General features: G+C 43.6%; 1 protein-coding gene across 1 annotated transcript; it reads left to right on the top strand.

The window, feature by feature from the left end:
- TLR2 (toll like receptor 2) lies at positions 1–27,934 on the top strand. The gene is made up of 3 exons (XM_068278903.1): positions 1–217; positions 17,422–17,526; positions 19,891–27,934. Exon 3 carries the CDS (start codon positions 19,907–19,909, stop codon positions 22,265–22,267), a length of 2,361 nt encoding a protein of 786 aa, XP_068135004.1. The 5' UTR covers positions 1–217; positions 17,422–17,526; positions 19,891–19,906; the 3' UTR covers positions 22,268–27,934.

Genomic DNA, 27,934 nt, shown 5'->3' with positions numbered 1-27,934 from the left:
GGCATACTGAAGCTGAGGAAGGGTATTGTAAGTGTTGGGATTTCCCCTCATAAGCAATCATTCTGTGTATTATTTCTCTCCACCCACAGTTGGGCTGTGCTGGGCAGTCCTGCAACAGGATCCTCACATCAGCCTATTCTGTCACACTCACAGCAGACCCAGCAGGAGAAGAAATACAGATACAGATCAAGCTGCTGCACAGAATAGCTCTTCCCAGGTATGTTTCATATACTTGTTCAGCTTTTCTCCCCAGAACAGGAATACTTGTGCTTCAGATAAACAACAAAGAATAACAAGGAGCGAATAGCTTACAAGCTCCTCACTGACAGCAGGAATATAACAGTGTGTGGAATTTGGTGGGATGCACTGCCCTCTAGGGCTGCACAGCATGTTCTGCCTGATGAGATCATTTTAATTTGGAGTTGGTCTACTTAATTTATTTCCTGTATGTCTGCATCACCAACTAGCTGTTTACGCTTTACAAAATACCAGTCGGTCAGGGGCGTAGCAATAGCCATAGCAGCTGCTATGGGGCCCTGGAGCAGAGGGGGCCCAGGTGGTACTTAAAGTATTCACCATTAACTTAGTTAAGTTGTTTCACCACCTGACTTTATCTCTGTGCCCATGGACTATATGCAGAGTAGATTGCATGAGAATGTAAATTGCTCAATTAACTCTTAATTATAGGGTAGGGGCAATGTGGCACTGCTTAAGAGTGCTTACGTTTCATGAAAGTTTTGCTATGTTCTATAGCTACGCCACTGCAGTCTGTGCTTCCATATGGCTATTTGGTAACTGCCTGGGGCCCGAGACCCTTAGGGGCCTCCCAAGTTTCAGGGATTGTGGGGGTCATGACAACATTACTGTATATTGTAAGTAGTACCATATACAGGGAAGATATGGATTAAGATGAAACGGGGTCTTAGGCAAGATAGCAGTCGTCGTCCCCCCCCCCCCCCCTCTCCTGATGGTCACTTGGATTTTTTTTTAAGTAAGATTTGGTTGGACTTGGCATCCACCAAGCCCCTGGACTCTTTCCAGGCCCTAGGCAACTGCCTAGAATTGCCTTGTGAATGATCTGCTCTGAGACAGGGGGCAGTACTGCAGTTACAAGATTAGTATGTTAATGGGAGGTGGGAGACCACCAAGAACAATCTCCATTCACGTACATCTCCATGCATGATACACAAGAAGAGAAGGCCCTGCTAAAGGATGTGGGGAGCTCTAGTGAAGACCTGTAGTCGAGCACGGGTATGTGAGATGCGTGGGGTGGTTAGGAGGAGGTTGTTGGAGGAGCGAAGTGGGCGGCCAGGTGTGTATCTGCTGACCAGGTCAGAGATGTAGGTCGGGCAGGACTTGTGCATAGATTTGTATGCTAAACATAGGATCTTGAATTCTGAAGAGTATTGGAAGCCAGTGAAGGGATTTGCATAAGGGAGTCATGGAGACAGAGCGGTGAGATGAGTATATTTGTCTGGTTGCTGTGTTTATGATGGATTGTAGGGGGGTGATGCGGTTCTGAAGAAGGCCTGACAGGAGGGTGTTGCAGTAGTCTAGGCGGTAAATAATCAGAGCACGGACAAGGAGTTTGGCAGTGTCCGGGGTCTGGAAGGGCCGGATTTTGGAGATGTTGCGTAAATGGAAGTTGCAGACCCTAGCAATGGTCTGGATGTGGGGGGTGAAGGAGAGCGCTGAGCCCAGGGTGACACCCAGGCAGCAAGCTTATGTAATTGGGCAAATTATTGTACCGTTGACAGTGACAAAGATGTCTGTGGGGGGTGATCATATAGATGAAATAAGATTATAACATGCACAGACAAACATAGGAGCAGATTAAGCTATTGGTTGCAAAATTCAGTGCAGTTCAGATTGAAAGATGGACAAGTTCATAACATACACAGACAGACATAGGAGCAGATTAAGCGATTGCTAGTTGGAGAATACTAGAGACCACCCAAAACCCATCTTAGCTTTGCTGAAAATTGAAAATTGTTTACTATTAGGTGACAAAAGTTTGCCAGGGTCAAATTGGACCACAGTGAGAGTTGATGAAAAGTTAGTGTATGAGAATGGATGTGCCCATTAACTACAGCTAAACAAACGTATCTAATAAAGAAAATCATGCCACGGATAATGTTGCCATTATGGCTGTTTACCACTAGGAATTGGAGAACGCAATTGCAATTGCAAACGCTGTGTGATTTCATTACAATGTTTACAGTTTTATAGTGTGCAACTCTCTGCTTTTTTTCAGAGATTCTCTGCTTTTTGTCTTTGTGATTGCATTTTACCATTTTCGCTGGCTAAACTTTTTTTAAAAAACTTTCTTTGTTTTTATGGGTAAATTGCAATGCAGAGCATTTTGCAGCAGGACCAACGTTTGTGATCAGGCGAAATCAGATCGCACTAGTGGAAACACGTACATGCATTTACATTATAGAGCCAGCGTCCTTTCACTTGCAGAAATCTGCCAAACATGTACACTGGAAAACAGACACATACTTCATTGCTAAAACCATCATCTGTAATTCAAACATAACACAATTAATGAAGGCCTGAACAGTTCTATAACTTGAGCAACATCATTGCTAGTTAACACACGGGTCCGACGCAATTCACTTTTTCTCTTACGTTTTCTCTTAGGAAATAATGTTTCACCTTCTGTTTAAAATAACTTTTCAGCACTCTGGAATTGAAAAAGGACCAAACAGTAGGTGAAAAAGTGCTGTCAAATGTATTCTTGCTTGTAGTATTGTCTTGCTTGCTGGTGGCTTAAAAGGCATTTTATATATTGTACAGTATAATGTGAAAATGTCACCTACGGAAACATTTTGGAGAAAAAATGAATTGGATTGTGCCCTTTGTCTACGCACTATAGGAGGTGACTCACAAAGCTGTTCTGCTGAATTATCTCACCTTAATTATTAGCTCACAATTTCTCTCTCTTTAAATTACTTAACTCATGATTTATCTCTCCTGGGCCTATATGCAATTAACTGTCTCTCCAGAGTTATCTCCTAGGAGATAATTTTCATCTTCTCAATGAAATCACTGCATTCTACAATTGAAAAAGTACCAAAAAGTAGGTGAAAAAGTATTATCAAAATAATGTTGAGTATTTTTTTCTCAACTGGATTTCATAACATTTGTCTGCAATTACATGTCAAAATCAAAAGTTGGTGAATCAGAGATGGTGCAGTCATAAATATACACATACAGTAAGGTGTAATAAATCTGGTAAATCCAAGGAAGGGTCCTCACACAGGCTGATTGCAGGAACAGTGTAAATGTCCCATCAAACACACATGAAAAGACATCTATAGACATGTCTAACTGCTCTAACTATCTCCTAGGAGAAAACTCAGGAGAAAAAGTGAATTACATATGTGCCACCAGCAAGCAAGAAAATACTCAAAATAATTTTGATAGTACTTAAAAAAAAAAAATAAACTTTATGTATTTTTTCAATGGGCAGCACGGTGGCGTAGTGGTTAGCTCTCTCGCCTTGCAGCACTGGGTCCCTGGTTCGAATCCCAGCCAGGGCACTATCTGCAAAGAGTTTGTATGTTCTCTCCGTGTCTGTGTGGGTTTCCTCCGGGCACTCCGGTTTCCTCCCACATTCCAAAAACATACAGATAAGTTAATTGGCTCCCCCTAAAAAATTGGCCCTAGACTACAGTACTTACACTACATAATATAGACATATGGCAATGGTAGGGATTAGATTGTGAGCTCCTTTGAGGGACAGTTAGCGACAAGACAATATATATATACACTGTACAGCGCTGCGTAATATGTCGGCGCTATATAAATACTAAATAATAATAAATAATAATTGTAAAATGCTAAAAAAAATTATTTTAAAGAGAAGATAAAAATTATTTATTATGCAATAACTCATAAGAAAAAAAGTAATTGAATATGGGCCACTTGTCTCTGGTGTGTTTCAGACACTACTGCAGACAAAGAGATCATCAGCTGGGCTGCCAGGCAACTGGTATTGTTTAAAAGCAAATAAATATGACAGCTGCCATATGCCTCTCACTTCAGGTTCTGTTTAAGTCTACTTATGTCAGCCATTCGTGAGAGAGACGCTTGAATGTGCAATTATACTAGTAATGATAGCTGTATATGTACAAATGCTGCCATATTCCAAGAATAACCAGAGTGAATTTCCTGTCCGTTTGTGGTTCAGGCTGCAGAAGAGAGAAGGGAAACTGCTACTTTGTGAAACAAAGACAATCCTTGCACTGTTGTGTATCAACCTAGTTATCGCCTCAGTACAAGCAAATGTCAACTCAATGATAGTACTATAGTTACATCATTTACACCTATGTGCTGAACACAGTACCGAAATAACTATTCTGTTGCGTGTTTTGGCATCACTCATGTTAAAGGCACAAAATGTACACTTTGCTCCAGAAAACTTGTTTTCCAAAAGAAAACAGACATATTGTGCAGAAGCCTCTATTAACATTAAATAACTAACTAGAATTTATGGCCATGTCCTGTTTACAGTGAAGTTATCAGTACAGACTGGTTCCTCTCGTGTGCAAACACAGTTATAAGAAACCACATCTGTGAAATTCTTACCGTTAAAAAACTAACAAACAATCAAAAGAAAACAAAATGGTATCGACATAGATCAGTGCCACACAAGTCATTTTGCAATTTAAAGACAACCTGCAGTGAGAGGTATATGGTTGCTGCAATATTGGTTTCCCTTTAAACACTGCCGGGCAACTGGTATTAATTAAAAGGAAATAAATATGGAAGTCTCCTTAGTTCATGTGTACTTAAAGGGAATCTGTGGCATGTTTAAAAACACAAAAACAGTCATTTACCTTGGGCTTCTATCAGCCCTCTGCAGCTGTCATGTCCCGCGCCATCCTCCTACGATCCTCCGTTTCCCGCCGCCGGTCAAATTATTCCTGTAACTAGACTGCGGCTGAGCAACCGTGTCCATGTGCGTCTTCGGGAGCTTACTGCACAGGCGCAGTACAAGAAAACTTGTACTGCGCCTGCGCAGTAAGCGCCCGATGACACGCATGGGAGCGAGCATTATTCGTCTAGTTAGACGAATAATTAGACCGGGATCGGCGGCGGGGAACAGAGGACATGACAGCTGCAGGAGGCTGATAGAAGAACCAGGTAAGTGTCAGTTTTTGTTTTTTTAAACATGCCACAGAACCCCTTTAATGTTAAACTGATTTCCACTGAAAACAATGTAAAATGACAACATACATGTTGTCATCTTGGAAGTATTCTATGGAGAAAGAGGAAGATGCCATCACACATACTTAGGCAGGGAGCACACTTACCTGATCTGTGTGCGTTTTGCCACACATGACCTTTGTAGCCAAAGGTTCGCTCAGGACTCACACCAGGTTCGCATTTGTTCGTGTTTTCCGTGTGATTTTAAATCGAACGGCATTCTCCTTTTTTCACATGTAATTACACTGTATCCACTGCATCTGAAAAATCAAAAATGAATGCAGGAAATCGCATGCAGGAAAATGCGATCACAGAGAACCGCGTAAACCCAGGAATGGCCGCGGGAAAAAGCTCTGACAAGTGTGTTCACTGCATTAAGAAGTCAGACAGGAATTTCATCAGACCACACACAGGTCATGAACATGAATTTCAATACACACCACAAAAACAAAAATGAACAGCAAGCAAGACCTTTTTACTCAGTAGGTATGTGTATCAAGATCATTTCCAGGCATAGACTCTGTAAAGAAAAAAAACCCTCTGGGGGATACTCACCTCAGGAGGGGGAATCCTCGGGGTCCCAATGACGCTTCCCCCTCCCCTGTATCTTCATGGAATCCAGCGCTGGCTCCCCCAAATCCACCCCGACAAGCTTGACAAGGCTTGTTACATTTACCTCTCCGGGATCCAGCACAGGCGCAGTAACGGCGCTTCGTTCGTGTAAGGTGGAAATAGCCGAGCCCAATCGTATCCGCTCTACTGAGCAGGGGCAAAAGGACTCACGTCTGTGCAGTAGAGCAGATCGATCGCGTTTGGCTATTTCCGCCTTAACCTGAATGAAGAGCGGCTAGTGCGCCTGCGCTGGATTGCGATAGGTAAATATTTACCTCGCCCTGATTCGGGGGGTCCCGGCAAAGCAACGGCGGGACTGAGGAGAACAGGGGAAGCCTCGCTAAGATCCAGAGGCTTCCCCCTTCCGAGGTAAGTATCCCCAGAGGGTTTTTTTTTAAATTACAGATCCTCTAATGGCTATTTAATCGGAGTGCTATTTCCTTTGTATAAGAAGGCTTCTAAAGCTACAAAAGCTGTTTTAAAATTTTGATCACATGATCAGAATCAGTTCAGCCAATCAGTTTTAGGCTCTGTGAATGGGGCCACTGCTTTCATTATATCATGCTGTTGCCTGCAGTGCAAGGAGAACGGCACACACTGATTCTCTTTGAGAAGATTGCAGTCAATAGCAGTGACAGTCTGTAGTGCATGAAGTTGCATGGGTACTTTTAGGCCTGGAACCCACTGAAATCAGAAAACGCAAAACGCAACTGCTAGCGTTTTGTCTGAGCGGTTTGCAAGCGGATTCATGCGCGTTTTTGGTAGTGTTTTGCAACATTGTATTTTTTTGCCCAGCGGGTGCGTAGCATTTTGCTTTTTATCCTGATTGGTCCTGTGAATTATTTTTCATTTTGTTACAGTGTGCTGAACCGCAAAACGCTAGCAAAACCGCTCAGTTTAGGTTTTGAGCGTTTCTGCTAGCGTTTCAATACTTTACATTGAAGCGCTAATGCTCCCAAAATGCTGCAGGTCCTGCGTTTGCGTTTCTGGGAAACGCAAACGCTCCTGTGGAAGTTGCCCCATCCATTAACATTAGCCCAGCGTTTTGGCAAACTGCTAGCGTATCGCAGTGCTGCCAAAACGCTGCCAAAAGCGCTCCTGTGGGTTCCAGCCCTCAAAGTGCTTTATTTGACATCAGCTTAGAATGGAGCTTTCAGACAAATACAGTAAAAGCCGGTTCACATTGGGCGCTTTACTGTGATCGCATTTGCGTCCGCGATCGGGATTTGGCAGCCCAAATCCCGCGATTTGCCGTGATTTGCGCTTGTGATTCCCGTTCAATAGAACGAGAATCACAGAGTAATCACCTCCAAAACTTTGCATGCAGCGCGTTTACGATTAATCAATCGCAACCGCTGCAGTGTGAATGTATCCATAGGGATACATTGTAGCAGCCCTTTGCTGATCACCAGCGATCAGTAAAATGCTGAATAATCCCCTAATGTGAACTATCCCTAAAACAAGCTCTGTAACTGGGTGACAGCACACGTCTGGGAAAACATTTGAGCCTAAAATGGGTCTCCTTGCTCCACATATAAAACGTTTTCAAGTGAGATACCGGAATGAGTATATACAGGTTCACATTTACAGAAGTGTAGGTCTTGTGCAGGAATTCATAGTTTTAGTTTTTTATGCCCATTTCCTGTTTGCACAAAATTCATCAGGCCCAATTTAAGTCCCCTTGACATAAAGATATTTGTAATAAAAATGTATAAGAAAATCAATGTTTCTGTCGTTTAACTCTTTCAGCTGACAGGCTGAGGTGACTGAAGAGCAAACCAAGCTACAATTATGTCAATTATCCCTATTCTGAGCATAGTGCTAACATCAAAAGCTGAATGGCAGCATCCAAGGAGGCAAGAAAGACACATACACCTTGCTGGCCTAAACTCACTAAACCCACATAACAAAAATTGTTATGAGGTGTGTGTAGCCAACTTATAAAAAAAACCCATTATACTGTTTAGCTACAGCCTGGCTCTTAAAGAGAGTCTGAAGCGAGAATAAATCTCGCTTCAGACCTCATAGTTAGCAGGGGCATGTGTGCCCCTGCTAAACCGCCGCTATCGCGCCGCTAAACGGGGGTCCCTTCACCCCCAAATCCCCTCGGTGCAGCGGGGGAGCGCTTCCTGGTTGGGGCAGGGCTAACCGCCGCAGCCCTGCCCCACGCGCGTATGTTAGCGCGTATCTCCACCTCTCCTTCACTGAGAAGGGCGGGGGAGACGCGGCGATGCGCCGCTCATAGACGCGACTGGAGGCATGGCTGCAGCCGTTAGCCCTGCCTCCAGGAGCGACCAAGTCTGCGACCAAGTGTTGCAGTGGGGGGTTTGGGGGTGAAGGGACCCCCGTTTAGCGGCGATGTAGCGACGGTTTAGCAGGGGCACACATGCCCCTGCTAACTATGAGCTCTGAAGCGAGATTTATTCTCGCTTCAGAGTCTCTTTAATAGGTTTGGAATATTGTCCTGCAAATCCAGAAGAGTTGCAACAATCAATGAAAACCAAATATAAGACAGATTGGCCCATATGCAATTAACTTTTTCTCCTGAGTTTACTCCTAGGAGATAATGTTACATCTTCTATTTATTATAACTTTTCAGCACTTAGCAACTGAAAAAGTACCAAAAAGTTGGTGAAAAGATACTATCAAAACTATTCTGAGTATTTACTTGCTTGCTGGTGGTTTATTAGGCATTTTATTGACAATTTTGAAAATATCACCTAGGAGAAAACTCAGGAGATAAAGGGAATTGCATATGGCCCAATTAAAACAATAGCACCCGCTATATCATGATTATGCTGTTCATGCCTCTTTTGTTATGCGATTATGCTATTCATGCCTCTATGTTTTAAAATCCAGTGGACCTGAACTCTCGCATAGGACAGAAGGAAAACGTAGAGAAATGCACCCTGAATGTATTTAGAGAGTTTAGCCTGGTTAATTCCCCCTCAATTGTGTCTAATCACAAGTTGTAATTTGATCTCCCCCGTGAAAATAAGCAGGTAAGCCCATTTGAAAGCACAGACTGTAAACAATATGTCAGCTTCCATGAATCAGGAAGTAGAAACGGTGCAAATATATTTTAGCATTTGTATCAACTGTAACAAATTAATATTTTTAGTTTAAAGGTTATTATGCTGTTGTGTATCTTTTAGAGCAGAGAGGAGTTCTGAGTTCAGGTCCACTTTAATAAGACTAGGAGTTGGGTATAATAGTTCCATAGAGCACAGTGTGCTTAGATGCCCTATTTTATGCCCCCTCCTGCTGGTGTCAGCATAGGCATCTACCTGCTCTGGCTATGCCTAAAACACACATGGTTGGAGCTGTGGAATGCAGCACAGGGATTTGTTCAGGGGCATAGCAATTGGGGTTGCAGAGGTTGCGACCGCATCGGGGCCCTTGGGCAAGAGGGGCCGCAAGGGTCCTCCCTCAACGGCAGTATTAGCTTTCTATTTGTCCTGTGCTCATAATAATCACTTCTATAGATACTGTGAATAGTGGTAATTATTAACAAACTGTTGCCCATCCCCTTCTTGCACCTCTGACACTGTAGTTGCCATTGGATTGTTTTGGTGTGCTGTATCAATTGTTATATACAGAATTGGGGGGCCCCATTGTAAAACTTGCATAGGGGCCCACAGCTCCTTAGCTACGCCACTGGATTTGTGGGATGCAGTGCAAGTGGTTGTAGATGGGCACTTAGCTGACCTGCCATTATGTGTGCTGCCTCATTCTTCTCTATGGAAAGGAAGTGTGGATGGCGACTAGACAGCTATAATTTGGCACTGCAGAGGAGAGGAGCTGTGTGGTCCCTGTGGAGGGTGGTGACTTTACCCCCGAATGCTAAGACTTCTCTAGGTGAGTTAATTGGCGCTCTAGGGGAGGAGGGTTCACCTTTTTGTAAAGCAGGAGTAGGAGGGGGGTAGGGCAGTTCAGAAAATAAAGAATTCTGAAAATAAGCTATAAATCTGATCTTGCTTCATAAATACTAGAGTAGGCATCAGCATGTAGCCAGGCAACTGGCTCTTGTAAAAGAGAATAAAGATGGCAGTCTCCATAGGCTTGTCACAAGGTTCCCTTTGAATGTGTCTATCTTGCTCTATATCAGATATTTTTAAATCCAGAACATTGTGTATGATTTACGGTTATGCCTGTTGTAATCTAATCTGTTCCATCAACCATGACCTCACTTTTTTTATTGAAAGAAACCATAAAAAATATGACTAGCCCGTCATTCCAAATTGCACTCAATGTTTAATTTTATGACGTCAGCATTGTTTGGGCAAACAAAATGCTTCCTTTGCAGAAAACAAGTTTAATAAACTTCAGCAAATGCAGAGGGGGAAACACAAAAACTTAAAGGGACTTTGCAGTGACATGTAATGTGAAACATGTTCATGTACTGTCCCGGTCCTACCCAAAACTATGCTGTATGCCTTTTCACCTCTCTGTAAGTGTTAAAGGACACCTAAAGCGAGGCTTCCATATTTATTTCCTATTAAGCAAAATCAGTTACTGGCAGTCCTGCTGATCTCTTTGGCTGCACTTGTGTCTGAATCACACACCTGAAACAAGCATGCAGCTAATCCAGTCATACTTCAGTCAGAGCACCTGATCTGCATGCTGTTCAGGGTCTATGGCTAAACTTATTATTGTTATAGCATGCGTTGGCTTCTTCCCTTGCTGTTGAAAAGTATTAAGGGTAGAGGATCAGCAGGCCAGCCAGGCAATATGCATTGTAAAAGGAAATAAATATGGCAACCTCTATATTCCTCTTGCTTTAGGTTCCCTTTAAAGGGAACCTAAACTGAGAAGGATATGGATTTTTCCTTTTAAAATAATACCAGTTGCCTGACTCTCATGCTGATCCTGTGCCTCTAATACTTTTAGCCACAGCCCCTCAACAAGCATGCAGATCAGGTGCTCTGATTGAAGTCAGACTGGATTAGCTGCATGCTTGTTTCAGGTGTGTGATTCAGCCACTACTGCAACCAAACAGATCAGTAGGACAGCCAAGCAACTGGTATTATTTAAAAGGAAACATCCATAACCCTCTCAGTTTAGGTTCCTTTTAAGAATCTAGGTTTGTACGTGACAGTGTTTCTGGCTAACAAAAAGTTTACTAGTTCAAGATTATTATTATTTTTTTTTTTATTTGTATAGCGCCAATATCTTCTGTAGCACTGTATATAGCACAACACAACTAGTGGGGGGCATAGATATACCTTCAGCGCTGCGTAATATGTTGGCACTTTATAAATACAATAAATAAATAAATATACATGGGACATTCAAAACTCTGTAGAATCAGGACATCCAGCTATACAAATACATTTAGGAAAATTAATACTTACCTACAGGAAATTTTCCTTTCCTGGTGCAATTCCATGGCAGCATACTCTGGGTTATGGCCCCGCCCCCTAACCCCATTGGACACAGTAACTATAAGTTTTTCTGCCTGTTCACTGGCCCACCATCTTTTTAGCTATCGTCCTCCCCGCACTGGGTGGGATCGTATGCTGCCATGGAATTGCACCAGGAAAGGAAAATTTCCTGTAGGTAAGTATTAATTTTCCTAATTCCCTGGTGCTTCCATGGCAGCATACTCTGGGATTTAACTATCCAGACTCAATAATCAACAGGGAGGGAATGCATAAACTATTTATTAGATAGCCATAGCAGCATCAATAATTGATCGACCAAGAGAAGCAGTAGATAACAGACAAGGATCAATTTTATAATGGTCTATGAAAGTGTTCGCGGATGACCATCCTGCAGCTTTGCAGATGGATGCCAACGAGACCCCAGCCAAAGAGGCCCAGGAAGAGGCAATTCCCCTGGTAGAATGTGCTGAAACACTTTCAGGAGGCTGAAGTCCTTTGGATTTATAGGCACTGCAAATAATTGAACGGATCCATGAAGCAATGGTTCTGCTTGATACCTCTTTCCCCTTTCGGTAGCCTTTGGGAGAGACCAGAAGGTGATCGGATTGTCTGAATTGTTGAGTTAGAGACAGGTATCTTTTAATTAATGAGACTATGTCGAGAGGATGTGATATGGAGTGTTCTTGGTCAGTAAACATAGCTGGGAGAGACCATTCACTATCTAAGTGGTAAGTAGTTACTACTTTTGGTAAGAAGTTCAGCATTGGCCTCAACACTACCCGGTCATGGTAAAGTACTAGAAAAGGATCCTTGCAGCTCAGAGCATGAATCTCAGACACTCGCCTAGCCGATGTTATAGCCAAAAGAAAGGCTAGCTTGTTCGTTAGGTTAATCAGGGAACAGTCTTCCAGTGGGCAGAATTGAGAAGAACTTAAAAAATCTAGTACTACAGGCAAGTCCCATTTTGGAAAAATGTTTCTTTTAGGCGGCTTCAGCTTCAGTGTAGCTTTCATAAACTGTTGCACTAACGGATGAAAGGCCCATCTGTTCCCTGACAGCGTAGACAAAGCTGTGGTATGAACTTTCAAAGTATTATAACTCAACCCCAAGTCTAGTCCTGCTTGAAGGAAATCTAAAATGTTAGAAACATTTGCAGTTAGGGGATCAAACCCGGATCTTGACGCAAAGTCATTGAATTTTGCCCAGATCTTGTTGTATACCACATTAGTGGACGGTTTTCTTGCTTTCAATAGAGTATTGACGACTGACTGTGAGCAGCCTAAGCTGGACAGCCTTTGCCCCTCAATATCCAGGCCGTCAAGTGCAGTTTGTCTGGTGCCGGGTGGAGAAACTCCCCTTGGGACAGCAGATTGGCGTTGTTCTGAATGAACATTGGTTCTGACCGGGCTAGTTGTAACAACGGGAACCAGATTCTGTTCGGCCAGTATGGCAGGATTGCTAGAACTGTCACTGATTCCATTGATAATCTGCGCAGGAATCTGAATATGAGAGGTACTGGAGGGAAGGCATAAAGGAATTGGTAAGGCCATGGTTGAGACAACGCGTCCACTCCTTGACTCTCTGGAGACGGATGTCTTGAGAAGAATAGGGGAAGTTTGAAATTCTGTGGAGAAGCAAATAGATCCAGTTTGGGGACACCAAACTTCTTTGTCAACTGGAGAAAGACTTTCTGGTTCAGTGACCACTCGTTGTTGTCTAACGATTTCCTTGAAAGAAAATCCGCCTTGTTGTTCAGATGACCTGGAATGTGTACCGCCTTTAGATATAGTAGATTGGATTCTGCCCAAGAGAGAAGGCGAGCTACTTCCTGGGATAGAATTTGGCTGTGCGTACCACCCTGGTTTTGGATGTATGCCACCGTTGTGGAATTGTCTGACCTCAGACACACTGGCTTGTTCTTGAGTATTGGAAGAAAAGTCTGCAGAGCTAGGCGTGCTGCTGTTAATTCTAAAAAGTTTGAACTGTTCACAACAGGACGAGAGGGCCACCGAGCTTGGACTACGTGATTCTGGCACCACGCTCCCCAGCCGATCATACTGGCATCTGTAGTCACACATATCCAAGGAATCGGTCGAAGAGAATAGCCTCTTTTTAGATTCTCCACTTCCTTCCACCAAAGAAGCGAAGTCTTCATTGAATGTGTAACCCTTATCTTCTGCTCCAAATCCTGTTTGTTCCACTGGCGTAAGAAAGGCAGTTGAAAACCCCTCATATGCCAATGAGCCCACCTGATCATCGGAATTGTTGCTGACAGGGTGCCGAGAAGTTGTAGACATTCTCTCACTGTTAAATAGGAGACTTGTAGAGTCATTTGCACCCAACGAATTATTGTTGGTATTTTCGATTCCGGTAGGGTCACAGTGTTGTCCAAGGTATTGAAGAGGGCTCCCAAATAAATCATCCTCCTGCATGGTGTCAACTGACTTTTCGGATAATTGACTATCCAGCCTAGATCTTCCAGCAAGGCAAGGCACTTTCTTACATGTAGATGAAGTTGATGATGCGAATCGGATAAGATTAGAACATCGTCCAAGTAATGGTAGATGCGGACCTTTTGTTGTCTGAGTATAGCTATTACGGATTGTAACACCTTTGAAAAAGTCCTGGGCGAGGTGGAAAGGCCGAAGGGCAATGCTGTGAACTGAAGATGTAGATCTTTTAGTGCAAATCTGAGGTAAGGTTGGAAATGAGGATGTATAGGAATATGGAAATAAGCGTCTTTGAGATCTATTGAGGCCATGAAGTCGTTGGGTTGAATACAGAGTATGATGGATTGCAGAGATTCCATTTTGAATTTTGGTAGAAGTATGTGTTTGTTTAGCTTCTTCAAGTCTATTACAGGCCTCCAATCCCCTGATTTTTTTGCCACTAAAAAGAGTGGAGAATAAACCCCTCTGCCCCGCTGAGAGTTTGGGACTTCCTGTATCGCATTTTGTAGCAGAAGCTGTTGGACATATTGGATCAAACATACTCTTTTTTGCCTTGAAGCAGGAAGACGGGTAGGAAGAAATATGTTTCCTGGCTGGGTCTTGAAGTGCCACTGATGACCCTCTTTTATGGTCGACAGAACCCAGGAGTCTGAGACCTTGTCCGCCCACACTCGCGCAAAAAACTTTAGTCTTGCTCCAACAGGATGAGTGTGGACGGACAAACCCTCAAAAGGACTTTCCCGAACCCTGTCGAGCAGATGTAGCGACTTTTGACGATTTGGGTAGGGAAGACTGAGTTCCCCGCCATTTCCTTTGATACTCCCTACCAGGTTTATAGTTCCTGAAACTTCTGAAACCTTGAAACTGAGATTTTTGACCAAAGCGTTGCTTTCTAGTCTTTCTATCCTGCGGGATGTCACCTGACTTTCCTCCGGATTTACGTGAGATAGCTTTATCTAGTTTTTCTCCGAAAAGGGCTTTGCCATCATAGGAAATCTTCATCCACGCCTGTTTAGAATTTGCGTCAGCATTCCATGATCTTAGCCAGAGAGCGCGTCTAGATGTTACGGATGAAAGCATGGCTCTCGAAGATGCACGTACTCCATCAATAGCTGCTTCTGCTACAAAGTCACTTGCGATCTTCAGATCCTCCAGTCCCGAGATAATCTGTTCACAGTCAGCACCAGATTTTATTGATTCCTCCATATTGTTTATCCACACCTTCATTGCCCTGGCTAGTGAAGTTAAAGTAATAGAGGTTCTGCAAGCAGCGCCTGCTGAGATATAGCATCTTCTCATATCACCCTCGGCTTTGCGGTCTAGCACATCTTTAAAGGCAACAGCGTCATCAAGAGGCAGTGTCACATGTTTCGCCAGGTTAGCGATGGAGGCATCCACTACCGGGGCATTCTGCAGAAAAGAGGTCTCTGATTCTTTAAGTGGATAAAGTTTCGCCCATCTATTAGTAAAGGAGGCTTTGTTCTCCACTTTTGCCCATTCATCCATAATCACACCTTTAATTTCTTTCATGAAGGGAAAGGAGGGACCAAGCTTCGCCAGATGCGGATAATACTTAGGAACATCTTCATCGATGACTTCAGAGTCTGACCATTGTAAGGCTCCTTTAATTGCTCAAAATACCTGAGCCTGCGACAATGTTAGCTAGGAATATGCTCCCAGGTAACCAGCAGGTTTGCTGTGTCAGGCTTGCTGCGCCAGAATGTGCTGACAGGAGCTGCACACGAGCAACCCGTCAGCCTGAAAACGGCTGTCTAAATAGCCCCCGAGGTCCTGAGCATGCTCAGTGTGAGCTGCCCAAAACCAAAATGGCCGCTATAGCAGCCGGAAGTAGGGCAAGAGGGCGGACCAGAGAGTTCCGACAAAAGGAACTGTATTCTCGCGCGCGCGCGAGAAGATGCCTGCAGGACGCTATCCGCCTCCGGCCATCCAGAACGCTCTGTGCTCCCCGGCGGGGGAGACGCCCGCCCGACCGAGCACTACACAAACCACAGCGCTATACGCAGATGCCGACAAGGCACCTAAAAGAATGACCAGGCTTCCATACTGGGTAGCCGCACAAGGTGAGTCACATACTAGAGGAAAACGGTGAACAGGCAATAAGAGGAAAATAGAAGACTGCAGCGTGCACAAACAGCTCTGCATTTAGCCGAGAACTAACAAACAGGCATCAGCCACCTGACCTCTCAGAAGTGCATTTAGCACCCACGGGAGTCTTCCCCAGGGAAAGGGATAAACCCTGGGGGATAGTACCTGAAAAAGAAAGTGTCCAAGGAAGGGGAGGACAAAAAAGAAAAAGATGGTGGGCCAGTGAACAGGCAGAAAAACTTATAGTTACTGTGTCCAATGGGGTTAGGGGGCGGGGCCATAACCCAGAGTATGCTGCCATGGAAGCACCAGGGAAAAAATACATACAAAGTTGATGTGTGGTTTGAGACATCTCCCATACTGGTACATGTGCATATGACAAATTACAGAGGAATAAGTAACACTAGAAGGAGCTCCCTGCCCTTGGGAGCTATAAAAACAAAACAAAATAACTTGTCATTAAACAGTTAGTGGCAAATATTTATTTGTAATTATTGGTGCACAAGGTTACACCAATGAAAACGGGGTTCACTTACTTTTGTCACACCACACACAGATATGTTATTTGATTTTTTTTTTTCAATTACCGGTAATGCTCAAAAAGATACAGTAATTTCTGTGTTATAGGTTTTCTTAATCTACTTGTAGGGCCTGACTGAAAGTCAGATGATGGTTTAGGTCATGTTTATATAAAATATAGAACATTTTAAATAGTTCACAAACTTTCATGCATTACTGTACATATGGCCCACACGCTACCAATAAATCTCTTCCTTGCTTTGGTCTTATTCCCCAGTGCTGTAACCCAAGACAGAAAACGCCAGAGCCATTGTCCATGTACATTTCCTTTCAGGAAATCAATTAAAATAATCAGTTACCTAAATGTTTGTCTACAGTACAGATGCCGTTAGGTACAAGCTCTTATGCTGGGTACACACGATACGTTTTTTCCCCTCGATTTTCCACCTGCTCGTTTTTTCCGCTCCATTCTGCGCTCGATTCTGCACTAGATTCACTTATCTTACGATCGTTTTTCTTATCTTTTTCCATTCACTTCTATGAGAAATCGAGTGCAGAATCGATCGGAAGCAATATCGGACATGACGGGAATTATCTATCGAATCCATCTATTGACCGGAAAAACGTTTCGTGTGTACCCAGCATTAGGCTTGAGACCCACTTGCAGCGATTTTGCAGTGCTTGTTGTTTCCTGGCAATCTGCAAGGTGATCTGCAAACCGCTAAACCAGTGGAACCCTATGGGGGTGGTTCAACTTGCAGCATATCGCTGCATGCAGCATTTTTCAAGCAAATCCGAAGCAATTGCATTTGTTGCAAAGCAAAATAGTGATTGTGCGGCAAACTGCGGAGAAATTGTGGCATTTCTGCCATTCAGGAAATAGCAAGCAGTTTGTAATGTTCTGCAGAGCACTCATAGTGGGCCACTAGCCTAAGGTGTCTTTGTCACACTATGAAGACCAAAACATGGTTTACCTCATCTTCCGCACAGGCAGGCGTATTACTTATATATTCCTGGTGAAATATGGGAACTGCACCACGATTATCTTTTGCAATAGACTAAATTCCCTTTAGAGTTTATAAATAAAGTTAATCACAATAGCATGAATGATATCTGAAGCTCATGTTTACCTGCAGGTGGTATGGCATACATACAGAACAAAGGAAGGACCAGAGACATCAGTCATAAACGCTAGTCGAGAATTGATTCTACTCATACAGGAAGCAAACGTGGAATAAAAGGTACTAATCTCTTTTTTCTGCTCCCCTGGGGTTTTCTAGATCAGAGAATAAACACCTGTTCACATTATTCAGCTGAATCATTGTTCTCAGCTTTCATTGTATGGATGATGTATTATGTGTATATTAATCACTAAAAGTACCTTGTCATGAATGGCTCCACCACCTTTTAATTATTATTATTTAGTATTTATATAGCACCGACCGCCATCTTCTGCAGCCCTGTACACATGGCCGGATTTCTGGCAAGGCCACATAGGCCATGGCCTAGGGCACCAGATAAACAAGGGGCGGCCTGCAGACAGTGGGCATTATTTGCAGGGCATTATTTGCAAGTGTCCAAACAAATGAAAGTGGTCAGGATAACTGCACTATTAGTACCAGCTGGCATCTGCCTGTGCTGTGCTACAGGCAGCTGCAGTCCGTTAACCAAACGTTTGTGAACAGTGTGTGACTAGCAAAAAGCCAGACCTTGTCCAATGACATAGCAGCAGCTGCAGGCAGTTACAGAAGGCCGGGTCTCACGCACTTGGTGTGGGGGATGAAAGGACCAGGGGCAGCACCAGCAAATAGTACAGAATACAGAAGGCAGCCTCTCACAGTACCCATTTCTTAATTATTGATTGGCCAGCACTGTTACCCTGAACAGCAGTGGGTACAGGACTCACTTTTACGTGTTGCTGACCCCACCCAATGTCCAATTGTGAGCCACTTTTGACTATGTGTGTGTGGTGGAAGGCTCCCACCACGCCCATCACCTGTAGATCGCTTTGATTGACCAGTTCCCCCGTGTGACATGATTGATTCACTTCATGTTGCCATGGAGACCTCGGCACTAGCCCCAATAGTGGACACCATCGGCCCAACAATTTTTGGATTGGTGTGTGTGGAGAGAGGTGGTAGGATACGGTTTCGGTTGGGGCGGCTGGTAATAGTCGGCCTTGGGCGGTAAGAAGTACAAATCCGGCCCTGCGGCTGTACAGCGTATACTGTATATACATATGTATGTAGTGTATATACATGTATATACATATATATATATATATATATATATAGAGAGAGAGAGAGAGAGAGAGAGAGAGAGAGAGAGAGAGAGAGAGAGAGAGATAGCCTGTCTAATCCCCCCCCCCCCCCCCCCCATGTTGATCCCAATCCGCTGCACAGGACAGACATACAGGGCATGTTTCTCTATGATTTTTGTCTGCCTTGTGCATAATACAAGATCCACTTTAAAAATTAGTTCCACCCCCTGCCCCTGGTGACATCATGCCGCCACCGTCGCTCCACCGCACTGATTTGCCGCCGGGTCCCCGGAACAAGAGCGTGGATATGGGAATCCCTGCGGCCCGAGAAGCCACAGACAGCGGCAGATAGCCGGAGAGGGAGGCTGGAGTCACGCTGCGCAGCGCCGATCGTGCGCGGGACTCCAAAACTCTATGCAAATAAGGGAATTCTCTACCTCGACCTGAGCTCGGGCTTACCGCACTGGGCTACTTTTTCCTACCCTGAGCCCAGGTCGGGGTCACCGCCAGGGAGGTTAACTACTAATAAATAGGTTCCAAATAATGTACAGTTAGATGAAAGTTTAGACTGGGAACTGGACATAATTGTTAGAAGAAATCCTGTTGCTATGAGTATTAGTAGTTGGTTTGCTGGGATGACTGAACCTCTACTAACCTTCAATCAGTCCTGCAGCCCTTTACACCTCTCTTATGGCTGTGATAAGAAAGGGTAAATGTAGTTACAAGATACTAAGGGACAACAAAGCCTTTGCTGCCAAAATTGTGAGTTCAGACCCTCAGAACTGGATATTTATCATTGTCTTATCAGAAGAAGTTTAAAGTGAAACTTTAGTGAACCTAAAAAAGTTTCACTTACCTGGGGATTCTACCAGCCTCCTGCAGCCGCCCTGTGCCCGTTCCGTCACTCCTCAATGCTCCTGACGACCCCAGTGCCTAAGTTTCGATTTCGGCGACAGAGCCACGTGCTAGTCCCTGCACCTGCAAGGCTTTGGCCACGCGCATCCTTGATCACACTCCTTCTGCTGGGAGCGTCCTGCGCATGCGCAGTACGAGATTTCCTCACACTGCACATGCACAGGACACTCCCGGGAGCATGATCGAGGCCAGGGCCATGCAGGCCCAGTGGCCGAAATCAAAACTTTTTGTCACTGCGGGCGACAGGAGCATCGAAAAGTGACAGCGCAAGCACAGGGTGGCTGCAGGGGGCTGGTAGAAGCCCCAAATAAGTGAAACTTTTTTTAGGTTCACTTAAGTTTCACTTTAGGCTTTGCACTGCTATGAGTATGAATTTATAAAATTTATTATATTATTATAATTTATTTGTGCTTCTTTCTGTTCTCTTTAGTTGCTTGAAAATCAGAATGATGGACCACATATGGATTGGTTGTTTGATATGTTCCTTGCTGGCTGTTATACATTCATTAGATGGAGCTGGATCCTGCCAATGTAATGACCTGGGCTTCTGTAATTGTTCATCCAGACAATTAAACAGTGTTCCCTCCATGCTGCCACCACAAATAACGGGCCTGGACTTGTCCAATAACCACATTTCAGAGATTTCAGACACCGATCTACAAAGATATGGGATGCTGAAAGAACTGCTCCTAAACAACAATCAAATGTATTCCATTGGCCAATATGCTTTTCAATCACTAACAAATCTTGAAGTACTGGATATGTCAAGTAATAAACTACCCAGCTTATTTCCTTCTTGGTTTAGAAACCTCCATAAGTTGAGACATTTAAATCTGCTTGGTAACCAATACACATCACTTGGCAACACCTCTCTTTTCTCTGCTTTATCTTCATTGAAGTATTTAAAACTTGGAAATCTCAATTTTGGAGCTTTACATAAACAAGATTTCCAAGGTGTTCTGAGCTTAGAGGAGCTACAGCTAAATATACCAAACCTCAAGCAATACGAAAACGGTACCCTGAAGACAGTGGAATCTATACAACACATTACCTTGGCTTTAAATCTCACTTTACTACCATCTGTAGTAGACAATCTTAGGCTTTCTGTCAACATACTAGAAATCAAAAACATGACTTTTACAAATCCAGAAGATGTGGAATCCTTTGCTGTTCTCAACGACACGACTGTAAAAGTTTTAATGTATAAAAATTCCTACCTGACCGATGATAGCACAGCACGACTTATAGAAATTATTCACACCTATAAAAATGTCACAGATTGGGTTTTGGAGGACTGTGAACTTCACGGAACAGGACAAGGTTCTCCAATTCTAAATGATGCTAACTCGTCTTTGACAACTGTAGTGATCAAAAATCTCTTGATACCAAATTTCTATCTTTTTTCAGACTTAAGTTCTGTATATAAGATAGTGCGGAACATAAAAAGTGTTACTTGTATTGCTAGCAAAGTTTTTTTGATGCCTTGCGATTTTGCCAGGTCTTTTCTAATGTTGGAATACCTTGATCTCAGTGACAATCTCCTAACTGACCTACTTTTGGGAAGTACAGTCTGTTTCTATGAAGGCTTTGGTGCTTTGCCCTCACTGAAAACTCTTAATGTAAGCAGGAATCGCTTGTCATCTTTATCACAAGTTGCTGAAGTGCTAACACATGTACCATCTTTAACCAGCATAGATGTGAGCCAAAATGGGTTTGGCAGCTCGACGCTGTCTTTATGTGCATGGCCTAAAAATCTCCAATCCCTCAACACTTCCAATTGCCAGATAAAGCGTATTAGTGACTGCACAAATGCAGCTTTAAAAATCTTGGATGTGAGTTTCAATTATTTTGAACAATTTAAAATTCATCTTCCAGAACTGAAAGAGCTCTATATATCAAATAACAGATTAGCCAAACTGCCAGGTGATGCTAACCTGCCGAGCCTTAGACTGCTTGCGATCAGAACTAATCGGATCACAGAGTTTTACCAGTCAGATTTGAATCACTTTCCAAATCTAATGAGCTTGGATGGAAGGGGCAACAATTATTTCTGCTCGTGCCAATTTGTGGATTTTATCCATCAGCATCATATAGCACTTGTTGGGTGGCCACAAAATTATATCTGTGATTCTCCAACATCTGTTAGAGGCAATGAGATTGACAAGGCAAACCTTCCTCTCTTAATGTGTCATAAAACGTTATTTGTGGCTGTACTGTGTACTGTCTTGATTATAGGTTTAATAACTGTAGGTGCACTCTTACATTATTTTCACATCTTATGGTACGTGAAGATGACCTGGGCTTGGCTGAAAGCAAAAAGGAGACCTTTGAAAGTAGTAGACAGAGAGATCAGTTATGACGCCTATATATCATATAGTGAAAGAGATTCTGAATGGGTAGAAAATATGATGCTCCCTATACTGGAAAATGGCGACCCTTCATACAAGATATGCCACCACAAACGTGACTTTGTGCCTGGCAAAACCATCATTGATAACATAATTGATGCTATGGAGTCAAGCTACAAAACACTGTTTATCTTATCAGAGCACTTTGTGCAGAGTGAATGGTGCAAGTATGAACTGGAGTTCTCACACTTTCGCCTTTTTGATGAAAGTAACGACACAGCCATTTTGGTTATTCTGGAGCCAATTGAAAGGTCAACTGTTCCAAGGAGATTTGCCAAACTGCGCAAACTCATGAACACCAAAACCTACCTAAAGTGGCCAACTGAGGAGGAAGAGCAAGAAGTTTTTTGGGACAATCTAAGGGCTGCTCTCCAGCCTGAAGACTACGCAGCAGCGTAAAGTATGATGGAAATAATTTACAGTGAACTTTTAAAAACTGAGAAATAGAAAACTTGAGTTAGTCAAGTAGCCAGCCTGCAGTGAAGGCTGCTGTGGCTTTCTGTGGCTATAGGTCAACACAGTTATGATGTAAAGCAGAATTTTTGAGTACATTTGATGTTTTTTTGTATCATAATATTGTTTTATATAACAGTGTTAATGCAATAAGGAGTTTGTTTGTTGTGCTTATGGTTACATTTGAAGTTTCACCTTCTACATCCCCTGAAGTTTTGGTGTAGAGGTGCGCAGAACAAATTCTCCTATAAAACTGTACTAGAAATGTATTTAGGCCTAAGGCTGTCTGCACATGTCCAAATCACTGTTATCAAATCTGCCAGAAATCTTTTATACCTAATATGCTCAGTCAATTACCTTTTGAAAAATTTTGGTTGGACATTTTAACAACTAAAAGGGTGGAGGAGGTATGGGGAGGGGTAGCAGAAACAGCTGCACTGAGAAGTACTTTGCTAATGAGTTGAGCTATTCCTGATTGGATTTCTGTTCAAATCTAATCATTAAGGGGAAAAGGTGGTAGAATCGATTACTATTACCTGATCAATTTCCGACTAAGGAGTGATCAATCGTTTATCATATCGCGGTATAAGATATCGACCCCTGTATGGTTAGAATAATATTGAATGATTAAACAAGAACATAGTACAAGATTTATTTGACTAATCAATATTTGCCAGCATGTCCACTTGTACAACATCCAATCAAAGACTCAGTTATCAATTATTTTGGATAAATCTTGCCATACATTGGTCAATGTGGCCAACAGATAGATACGTCTCAGAACATAATCTGATAAGAGAGGGAGCTATTTGATTGGATCCCTACACAAACTCTACACATCTACTGAAAATTTGTGGAGCTGCTTACTGCATGCTGGGCCCCCCAAATCTCCCCCACCTATGTTCTCTCCCCCCCAGGCCATGCAGAGTGCAGGCAGTGGAGCTTGCACTTACCTGTCTGCTGGTCGGTGTCTTTTGTTCATAGCTGCCGGTGCTCCTCCCTGTCTCTTCTCTCCAACGGCACTTGTGTCAAACACTAGAGGCGCCATGGCACATACCTTACGTGACCACTATAGGCTTCTAGTGATTGGCCTCTAGCTTTTGTCACATGAAACAGGCTCCCTGGGAAAGAAGAGATAGGGAGGAGCACCTGGAGGTGGAAAGAACACACGGGAAGTGTGGTGACAGACAGGAGAGTGTAAGCACCTCTGCCTACACTCAAAATGGTGATTGAACACCACTACCTCCAGCCTCCTGATCTACAGCGGTATCTTCCATTTGGCACTATTGACTGTATCAGATTATGGTGGAGTCCTGCACCACAGTGCATTCTTAGTGTTGATATATTTATGCAGAGGCATATCAAGCATCGACTGAACAACAAACATTGTACAGCTCGATGCAGTGCAAAGTTATGAAGCAATTTATTCACTACTGGTCACAGGGCCAGTGTTACCATATGGGCAAAGGAGGCAATTGCCCCAGGGCCCCACAATCCATATGGGCCCTAAGTGTCTGCCACCACTCCCTCAACACCCCAGCAGCATTACGGAGGCAGTGGTGACAGGCCCACACACTCACCTCCTCCAGTTCCAGGTCTGTCTGTCTACTATTTAGTGTTGGTGCTCTGCACTTCCTGCTTCTCCATTTGGGCTCTAGTGCCTGTTGTGAGGAGCAGGAAGTGCAGAGCAGCAACAGTACAGAGAAGACAGATGGGACTTCTGGAACTCAGAGGAGGTGAGTGTCTGCCTGTCACAACTGCCTCCGTAACACTGTGTGTGTGTGTGTGTAGTTAGGGGAACATCTGGCTACTATATACCAGGGGGGTGGGGTTGTCAGGGGGCCCCCAGGTTACTTTTTCCCCAGGGCCCCATTTTAGCTAGAAAACCGACTCTGGCTGGTCCTCCCCTGCCTGCTTGCATGGAAAGTTTCCAACAAATATTATCATACTGCCTGAAAGCAATAGAAAGTGATTTAATCAGATATGCTGGTCAGGTGTAGCTGTTTGTCAGATCTGATAAACTGAATTGGTTCATCAAACTGTATGCATTTGCAGTGCATTTTTTCCCCTGTATAAATGGCGCCAGGGAATATCCCTTAACTCTACAATATAGTAAATCAACTGAAAATACAACACCATGCAAACAATGTGGATCCTGAAATAACAAACTAAACCTGACCTGAAGAACAAAAAAAGAATGATAATAATCTTTAGCAATAGCAGTGAAAGACGACAGTGCACTTTAGAGGTGAAGTGATATTATTTTGTATTCCAAGAAATACATTTGAAGTCATTCTCATTGCCTGTGTTCTTTAATATGCCTACGTACTGTGTGTGTGTGTGTGTGTGTGTGTGTGTGTGTGTGTGTGTGTGTGTGTGTGTGTGTGTGTGTGTGTATATATATATATATATATATATATATATATATATATATATACCGCCGGTGAGTTGGGCACAGGGTGATCTGAATGAAGGCTCACCCTGCTGACGCTCAAATTCCTGTCAGTGTTAAATACTTTTCCCCCTCCGAGTCGTAGCAACTCAGAGGGAGATGTAATTCAGGGGGATCGCCAAACAGGGGTGCTCGGATACCCCTTTTCAAAATCCGGATTGACCCGGATCCGGATACCCAGAAATCCGGATCCAGATCGAATATCCGGATCCGACCTTTTGGGTATCCGAATAGAATCGGGTATCCGACCCCAGTATCCGGGATATCTGGGCAAATTCGGATATCTGGATAGAAAAATCGGAAGTGGCCTTTAAATTGCTTTAAAAACATTTTTTAGGGTATATGAGGCATGTAGCATCATTATTTTTTAAAGGGGAACACTAATTGATGATGTGGGGACTTAAAATCCCCCCCCAAAAAAAATGGCTGTCAATTAACATCAGGACTAGGTTCCAGACAGCGTGCCAAGTGCCAAGGGCCACGTGCAACATGCCAAGGGCCACGTGCCAAGTGCCACGTGCCGAGTGACAGTCAGGCAGCAGAGGAGAAGATACTAACTGTCACACTGGCACTGCTCAGCAGCACAGCAGTTCTATAGTAAGCTGACACAGTAGTACTACTACACTAACAACTACTAGCACTGACTGCAGTACTGCAGTACTAACTACACAATAACACAGTAATCCTATTCCTTAATCTCTAACCTAACCTATACTGTAGCTAGCTAAGGCTAATAGCTGGCCAGCAGGCAGCAACGCACAGCACACACACAGACACATAGCAGCTGCAGCAGCCCTGCAGCACACACTCTGACTGTCACACAATGAAATCAAGCTAATTAACAATATAACAATAGTGTAGTGATAGTGAAGGGGTTAATCACTGAACAGCTTTAGGTTTATCACTGTGTACAGCACTTGCTAGGCCAGCAGCACTGGAGCACACACTCTGACTGTCACTCACTGAATGAAATCAAGCTAATTAACAATATAACAATAGTGTAGTGATAGTGAAGGGGTTAATCCCTGAACAGCTTTAGGTTTATCACTGTGTAAGCATTTGCTAGGCCAGCAGCACTGGAGCATGTCTCTCAGTGAGCATTCACAAGCAAGGGACGATATGTCTCATCATGGCAGCCCTCCTTATTATACAGGGGGGCTGGCCAGTGTTCCTTTCTGTGATTGGGTGCCAGGGCTTAGGCTGGGAGCCCTCTGATTGGCTCAATGAGGTCGGGTGGGGCTGGCCAGGGTTCCCCTCTGTAATTGGTTGCCAGGGCTTCTGCTGGGAGCCCTCTGATTGGCTCAATGACGTCCTGGACCTCTTACAGTATCTCAATAGTATCTCAATAGTCGGATTTCTCTGGATATCCGCGGATATCCGCATTGCCAGCCAACTATCTCCATTTCTATAGAAATCCGGTATCTGGAATCCGAATCGGATAGCTGAAAAATGGTCGGATATCCGGATTACCCGGATATCCGGAATCCGGATGAGCACCACTGTCGCCAAATTCCCCAACTACCCTCGCACGGGGTGCCTAGCATAGCACTAGTGCTATGGCGGCACCCAGTTTAAAAAGCACCTGCTTCATTTAACAAGGCCTCTCTTATTTGTGATATTTGACTGAAGGTCTATTTTTTTTATTTTTTTGTGTGTGTAAAAGTTTGTAATATGAAAGTACCTGTTACTAATGTTCATACATCTGTGCCACACTTAACCTCTTCAGGACCACAGGCTTATACCCCCCTAGTGACCAGGCCATTTTTCACAGCTCTGCACTTTGCAGCTTTAGCAGTCTATTGCTCGGCCATACAACTTAGCACACAAATGAATCTGCCCTTCTTTTCCTCTCCCTAACAGGGCAGTCTTCTGGTGGTCTCTGATTGCTCCTGTGATCGTTAGTTTTTTTTTAACTAATAAAAAAGTATCCTTAAAGGAGTCATCAGGAGAAAAAGACTAAAATAAGTGGTACTTACTGGGGGCTTCCTCCAGCTCCAAGCTCCCAGGACATCCCTCTCCACAGCTCTGCCCGTTCGCAGGTCCGTCCCGATCCCGGAGATGACATCAGAGTGACCTCCAGGTCGCTCTGTACTGTGCCTGCGCGAGCGGCGCTGTCAATCACCGCCACGTGGACACCGCCACGTGGACCGAAGCGGGTAAGTACCACTTATTTTAGCCTTTTCCCCCTGATGACTCCTTTAAAAAAAACCCAAAAAACAACAACCATTATTTCCTTTAATTCCGCCCCCCCCCATTGTCCCTGGCCCTGGGCAGCTATCAGTGTACAGTCCTATGCCTACAAGGCTAAGGACTATGGCAGGGATTAGATTTTGTGGCCATCCGAGGGACAGTGAGGCCTCTTTCACAGTGTGACGTTAATGTCGCACGTTAAAACAACATTTAAGCAGAATAACTTACTGCAATGAAAAATCAATGCCCCATTCACAGTGCACACGTTGCGTTGGTGACTAACGCTGCACGTTAAGTGAAAGTACTGCATGCAGTGCGTTATACACGTTATTAGCAGCGTTGGACTGTTTGCACATGCTCAGTAATGACTTGGAAACATACTTTTCATTGCCTGTATGCTCTACTGTATGCGACAATAACGAGGCATTAGTGTTGCGACTTTTTTGAGGCATTGCGTTGTAATTTGAGTTGCGACTTTAACGTTGCATCAAAACCAAACGTCCTACTGTGAAAGAGGCCTAAGTAAAAAAGTCTCCTAATGTGCAAGTTTGCTTCGGCAGTGTCTGTATACTACAAAACCATACCTCCTTGTGAAGCAAAATCTTGAATGACCTGTCTTTAACTGTGTACCATATACAGTATACTGTAATAGAAAAACTGATTTGATCATAAATCAAGGCCTTCATTTTACCTGAGGAAACCAAAGGGGCCTTTACTGTGGCCTCTTTATAGGTCTCCTTTCATTATTGTACCACAGATATGTGCTCCCCACCACTGGTTCCACCTCCACACTGGTCCTTCACCTTTGGTTCCCCTGCCATACTGATCCTCTTGCCAAACTGGTCCCACCACCAAAGATTCCCCCATTTGTAAATAAGTGTCACAATTATAAATGTAAAAAAATATTGCTACATTGCACTTTATTTTTTATAGTTTGTTATTCATAATAAATAAAGGAAATTCTTCTATTA

This window comes from Hyperolius riggenbachi, chromosome 1, assembly GCF_040937935.1.
Source record: "Hyperolius riggenbachi isolate aHypRig1 chromosome 1, aHypRig1.pri, whole genome shotgun sequence".
NCBI lineage: Eukaryota > Metazoa > Chordata > Amphibia > Anura > Hyperoliidae > Hyperolius > Hyperolius riggenbachi.
The sequence above is the reverse complement of the archived record's forward strand: the minus strand, read 5'-3'. Positions and strand labels throughout refer to the sequence as shown.